Genomic DNA, 6,882 nt, shown 5'->3' with positions numbered 1-6,882 from the left:
AGAGAAGACACCATTATATATAAATATTGATAATCAATTATTTTTACAATTATATGACCATTATTGAATCAATTCTATTTTCAAAAAACCATTATTGTATCAATCCAAATAGGAATCAAAGTAATGATAATACAAATAAGATCAACATTCTATGTGCTTAGTAATGATGGATGATTAATTTAATATAATCTTTGGTCATTTTAACATTTTCTTATATATATATATATATAAAAAAATATATATATATATATATTTTTTAAAATATAAATATATTAATGATGGTAAGTGATATATTGGATCTATGAATAAGTAATATTATTATATAATTAATTTTTACCAAGGCTTTCTAATGTAGAAAATTTCACTAAATTATATTATAATGTAAAAAAAATTAATCTAGGACAACAATAAGTAGTTATTGGACTTTAAATGCCATTCTTATTTAGCTTTAGCATAAATAAGAATTAAAATCTTCTTTCATATCTTTTATTTGTATCATATATAAGAAAATTTGTACATTATATTACATAATATAAGTCAAACAAGCCAACATTTTGTATTAAATGAATATACTTGTGAATGTCACAAAATGTTGAATACAAATAGAATATTTTATTGAATTTCAATCAATTTAGATGGTAATATGAAAAATTAGATTTTTATCATAAATAAGTTAAAAAACTACACAAATAAAGAATTGATTGGATTTTACTTTTGTTATTGCATAGTGTATAGAATATGGTAGTATATGAAAATTATCAAATTTTAGTAGTAGTAATCAATTTGATTATATTTAAAAATAATATATGTATATATCTATATATATTTATTTTATAAAATAAGAATAAAAGTTATATTTTAATAATTTAAAAAATTATCCAAAATAATTTGTCAAAATTTTTATACAATTAAAAATTAATATGACTTAAAAAAAAATAAAGTAGCATAATTCTTTTAAAGATGCTTAACTTTATAATATTTAATTTTTACAATATACCAAAAATAATTATATAGCTTGGAATGTTTATACAGTAAGTAAAAAAAATCATTTTAGAAGACATAATTTATTAATATAATAATAGGTATATTATAGAGAAAGCAAGATAAAAACTCATAAAATAATATTTAATATGTGAAATAAGTGTTTTTATTCACAATTCCAAAAGACATCACCTTCTATACTATAATTTTTTAAAAATATTAAAATTTAAAATAAAAAATAGAATCTTATTGTTAATGACTTTAGCATACTTATGGATTAATAGGGTAGTCATTGTCATATGTTGAAAGTTCTTGTAAAACAATATGTTGAATACATAATATTAATGAAATAACCTGTAACACTCTTCTTTTGATCATATGAATTTGTCATTCTACATATATAACCAAAATCTAAAATATTATTGGAAAAAATCATTATTTACAAACAAAACTTGATTTTAAAAAAGTTTTGGTTCACAATCTTCTCAAGGACAAATGAACGAGATCTGCACAGTTCTAACTATTCAACATCAAAGTTGCCATCTTCTTCTACATTTGCTGAAATTTTGGTATATGTATGAAATCATTATTTACACTTCGATGTATTAAGTAAATTCCAAAAACAAAAAAAAAAAAATCAATAATAATAATAATAAAATGTAACATGCAAAAATCTAAAATACAATGATAGCCGAAAAGCCAGTAGTAACAGACATCATTATCTCGTAATTGGCAATATCATGATTCATCTGGGTACCGAAACTAAAGCTGGTGTGCTTTTCTCTATTGAGACCCTTTGGTCTTATGCATACACAAGCGGAGATCTTGTGATTGTGTCCTCCCTTCTACATTTATTTCTGGGCATCTTAATGGAAAGGACATCCAGCAGGACATAGAATACCTAGCACGCTTTATGACAAGGGTTTCAATGCCGAATTTTGAAGGAGAAAGTGTAGAAAACGCTGAAGACAGCGTCGAGTTTGCGAAGACTTGATGCCTTGCTTTGCTTCTGTTATGTTTTCTTTTTTTCTTTTTTATTGTGAATGACAAGAATGACGCTCTTGCTGAGCCTCCAACAATGATGCTAAACTCTGAAGCTGTTTGTACACATATGTACCGATCATTTCAACAAGTCTGCATTCCGGTGCTGATAAGCGATACGGTTTAGTTAACCTGTCGGCAATTAGTGCGAATCTGACCGGCGTTGCCAGTGAGGACATTGTACCGAGCCATCACCACCATAGCCCTTCCGAAATTGCCACCGAAATCAGGTCCGTTATTGGCCAAAACCGCGTCACTGGTGGCTTTGTCGTCCATTAGACGTTGATCAGAAGCAAGCAACCCCCTGCCCTTGACAATGTTGTTAAAGTATTGGGAGTCGAAGGTGTCTGGGGTGACCTCGTCTACATTGAGTTCCGGGGTGGCAGCTGCATTAGGACACTCCGTCTTTAACGTTGCTTGCATGTCGGATGGGAGGGTAGGATCGGATCCTGTATCGCTGCTGGGATAATCGTAGAGACGATCCGTGACGTATTGGCAGTGAGCTATACCGATGGAGTGACCCCCTGACAACGCGACCATGTGGGCGGCGTTCAGATTCTTCTCCGCGAAATTAGCTAGAAGCTCCGAGACGGTGTCGGTTTGGAGAGGCAGCCCTAGAGGGGGATCTACATAGCTTGATACGAGTGAGTCTCTCCTTCCACCGGATACATCCCAGCCTTCGCCTCCAGTCTGCGATTGCAACAACAGATTTTGAAAGCCTTTCATCAGCGACGATATCAACAATATGGGGCTTCTGAACCTAATATGAAGTGTACATAGCAAGCTCCTAGTCACGGTTCCTTGCAATCCTCTCTAACTATATTGCAACTTCTCCCGCTGAGGATTGAGTAGCTCTGTATGACGACTTGCAAGAATTAACTAATTTGCCACCATTTTCACGAATTGCTGATCCATGAGTTGTTGTCAGAGTGACTAGAAGGTGGGAATCGGTCTTCACAACAGAGACAGTCTGACTCCTGCGTTAACTCCTCCCCCTTCAGACGCTTAATAACAAGCTTGTCAACGTGACAAGCGCACAAAGTGGAGAGACTAGCACTAACGTACCAGCGTCACACTGTCACGAGCTGCGAACTGCAATATGTCGGCGCATGAAACAGTGTTCGGGCATGCCGCTTCCACTGCCGCTTTTGCCGCATCGATGGCTTCAAACCCATGTAGATTCACGTTGATTGCCGCCGTCTTCTCCGCTTCTTCTCCGTCCAACAGCACTGAAGCATCACATCCCTGAAACCAAACTCAAATGTTAAGAACAGAGGCACCCCACATTCTGCCTGTTCCGACAAAATTCATTGAATTTGTCAGCTGTCCGCACAGAATCACGAGGTCTAATTCCGAAGTTTTGCAACCTGTTCAGCTATTCAAAGCTCACAGTAGCTTATATTTCACAGAAGGACACAGATTACGGATTTGAAAATAAAAATAAAAATAAAAAACTATATGGCTCCATTGTAACTCACACGAACGAAGCAATCATGGAATGACAGACGCAATACGCCGGGCGCAACTGTTGGATCCTGATTGTACGAGTTCCGCATTGATTCCCAGATTATTGCTTCAACCGTTGGGCAGGAGTTCTCGTAAAACCCGACTGTAAGGCCTTGAGCCTCAGCTTGGCTGCTTAAGCACACAAATACGAAGGCTATTGTGAGCAATGCAGTTGCCAAACCCCGCCGATGATTCGGCATCCTCTTGGATGGATTTACCTCCGACATTCAAAGTCAGTTTTGTTGTCCACGATCTCCAAGCGAAACTAATCGATGTGTGAAACTCGCCGAAAGAGTCGGAGGGGTTGTTGCAGATTTGTTGCTGAACGAGTTCAGAGGGCTCTTGTTCCCTGTAATTGTCCACCCTTTCCAGTCCTGTGTATCCTTCTCCACCTAAAGCCTCACAAGCGCTAGTTCAGAAGAGCGCTACACACAACCTCACTTTAAATACCTGGTACAAATTGCACTCTTGGAATCCGATGCGGCCTCCTGCTCGAGATCGCGTCGAGCGACTCCCGCGTAGCGAGGGATGACTTCAAAGTTTGGGGTGGGTAGTTTTACCGCGTTTGAAGTCGGAAACTTGTCTTCCTGGTTGAATGTCTTCGCCTTGTAAGACTAGTTTAATCAATATCAATTTCGTTGTGTAAAGTTTCATATTTTATGCAAAGTGTGGTCTTTTCCCTGTTTCCAAAGCGCTTACGAAGTGGGTGTTGTTAAGGGGGCTGAGTAGGCAGGATATGATTGTTGGTCGCAGGACCATATACACACTATGAACTTGCTGTGGATCACACATGCTTAGCTGTAGGCATGTATGGCTCCGAATTCGAATAATATCCAATTTAGTTCAGCACATTGAACTTGGTGTGGCCAGCACGCAAGAGTGTCGAACAGATCAGAGGACCACCAACTTTTGCCGTTCGACTTAACTTCGACACAAAAAAATTGCCTTTCTGAACTTTAAGGGAATGATTCTGTTTCATTCTGCTGATTTGTGGTACCTTCGATTTCAGCATGTTGTGCAGTTCACCTTAGCTAACAACATTACGTCATACTTTTCCAGTAAAATAACACCCTGCAGACTCTTTTTGCTCTCGAATAGATAATAGAATCTGAGGTCAAAAAGCACAAGCACGCGCCTTCATGGTCAAGTCCAATTGTCCGCAGCGTCGCCAGTCATTGGACGCTCCTGCAGGATGTTTGAAGACTTTCATGAACGATGACCCCACCGCTTTCGAGTCGACCATACAAGCACCCCAACATGCCCCGCTCTAATCAAAATAACATTCATAACATATGTATGAGCTAGTTCCTTCAATCTCGAGCCATGTCTGATTGCCCAACTTTCATGACATGAGTGCCACAGGTTTGATAGTCTGTTTAATGATGCTGCAAAGACATTCCCACAAAACACATTCGTTTCAAATCAAGCACTTACCACCACCGATTTTGAGGCTAATCTGATCCATCGCAACTGTTTTATTGCACACTTGATTTCATTACATAAGGTAGGGACTCCCTTGACCAAGTGATCATTATTGGGGACCCACATCTGAGTCGTACTCTTCATGCAAAACTGACGTGCCCCTCAAATCACCTCAGGTCTGCAATCCATACTTTAAATAATGCACCACTCAGACAGAGCGGGGCCTGTGTTTTAGATGTTGGCCCTGATTCGTGAGTTTGAAATCGTTCCTAAAAGAGTAGACGCACACTGAAAATCACTCAGATAGTTAATAGATCCTGGAATCCATTGACTCGAGGCAGTAGAGACACGATGCAGTCGCTTGTTGTAGAATTATTGAGAGTGTCTAAAACACCCAGAGGCTTCATGCTAGCAGTACCTTTTAGTTCGTCGTTTTTGTGCCATGGGCACATGTACAGTGAACAGTGCAACCTAGTCAGTACCTTTACCACTGTTTCTCGCATGAAAATAATCATTGAATTTCCAGTGTGGGAGAATAACTTTTGAATACCAGTCTAAATTTTAAGCAAGTATGCACTGCATTGTTGGGACTCGCAAGTTTCACATCAATCATTCATAGACACTCCGTTTCATGTGGAAACATCTGGTAACGGAAGTTTGGCAAACAGGACAGCTCATCCTTTAGTTATTACAAAATGCTTGTGTAGGAATTTTACTACTCTTCTACCTGCCAGCGCTTTCGATTTGAATGTGCGAAGGGCAACGGACAGGCATGACGAGAGGTAAAGAAGTAATGACTTTTGTGAGCAGACGTGTTGGCCAATAGGTGACATATTATTTCCAGGATACTTGCGTGTTGCTTTTGCATCTTCGTGTTTAATAAATAACATCCTCTTCTACCTGCCAGCGCTTTTCATCACAACGATGTCACCATGTCCTAAGGCGGCGTCGATAGTTACCTTCAGCAGCCTCTGCAACAGTGTGAGTGCACTCACCTTTTCCAGTACCGTCAAAATGTTCAGCGGGAACAGGTCAGACATCCAACTGGAACTGGCAGGTAAAAGAAATAGATGGAGTGAATCTGGTTAGATAGAGAAATTCCTCGACTCTCATTGCACTGGTAGATGCGAACTGTGAGCTACAAAACTCAATCCAGCGAATCTGGATGAATCGAAGGTTAGTGGAGGAATAGGAAGTGGGATGCTCCGAAAGCTTTTGATGATTTCACGAGCGTCGCCATTGACGACTCTCATGTTTTTCTAGGTATCGGAGAAGGATGCTTGTATGATATCAACCTACGTGCTGTGAAGTCGATAAGGTAGTGGCACATTAGTTGACGTTTGGTTAGTAGGGGAGGACCATGCGAGGACACGCGGAATGTGCGGTTTTTAAGTAGTTCCTAATCCCCGTGAGATGAATAATATACGGAGCCATTGGCAACTGCTCAAGGTTGCCACCAACTCCACACAATCAGCAAACCCAACAAGCCAAACCAAGCTCAACGCACTGCTCCACAACCCACCGCAAGGCACACAGACAAGAACGACTCTCCGCAAAAGAGGCAGATCCATGTGGAGCGCAATACAACGCTTCGCATCGCAGAGCGTGGACGGCCACACGGCGAGGTAATCCTCTTGAAGTGGGCTCCGCGATAAACATAGAGGGGAGCCCCAACCCTAACATCTCTGATAGATGCTCATCGGCACCTCGCAACCTGCATGGATGGATTTATTAATGGGATGAGAGTGGAAAAATGACCGAGCTGACTGTGTGGAAAAATGAATGTTTAGGGACGCCATCAGTGGTTAGTTTGTTTCATATATCCGTATTTAAAACGTTTTTTAAAATGCATTTAAAACATAGTGTTTTTTAGTTCCCAAGTATTTAAAACAGTTGGGAAAAGGGTTGCACTTTAGACTGCATTGTTGTCTT

The 6,882-nt window shown here is 39.1% G+C and overlaps 1 protein-coding gene across 1 annotated transcript; it reads right to left on the bottom strand.

The window, feature by feature from the left end:
• Positions 1-1,669: 1,669 nt before the first annotated feature.
• On the bottom strand, positions 1,670-4,081 carry LOC112290333 (peroxidase 5). The gene is made up of 3 exons (XM_024536491.3): positions 3,501-4,081; positions 3,088-3,267; positions 1,670-2,712 (listed from the first exon to the last, which is right to left on the bottom strand). The coding sequence occupies exons 1-3, from the start codon at positions 3,753-3,755 to the stop codon at positions 2,146-2,148; spliced, it is 1,002 nt and encodes a 333-aa protein (XP_024392259.1). The 5' UTR covers positions 3,756-4,081; the 3' UTR covers positions 1,670-2,145.
• Positions 4,082-6,882: the final 2,801 nt, after the last annotated feature.

The sequence above is a fragment of the Physcomitrium patens genome, chromosome 13 (genome assembly GCF_059467195.1).
Source record: "Physcomitrium patens ecotype Gransden chromosome 13, ASM5946719v1, whole genome shotgun sequence".
In the NCBI taxonomy this organism is placed as follows: domain Eukaryota; kingdom Viridiplantae; phylum Streptophyta; class Bryopsida; order Funariales; family Funariaceae; genus Physcomitrium; species Physcomitrium patens.
This window is presented reverse-complemented; position numbering and strand designations above follow the sequence as displayed.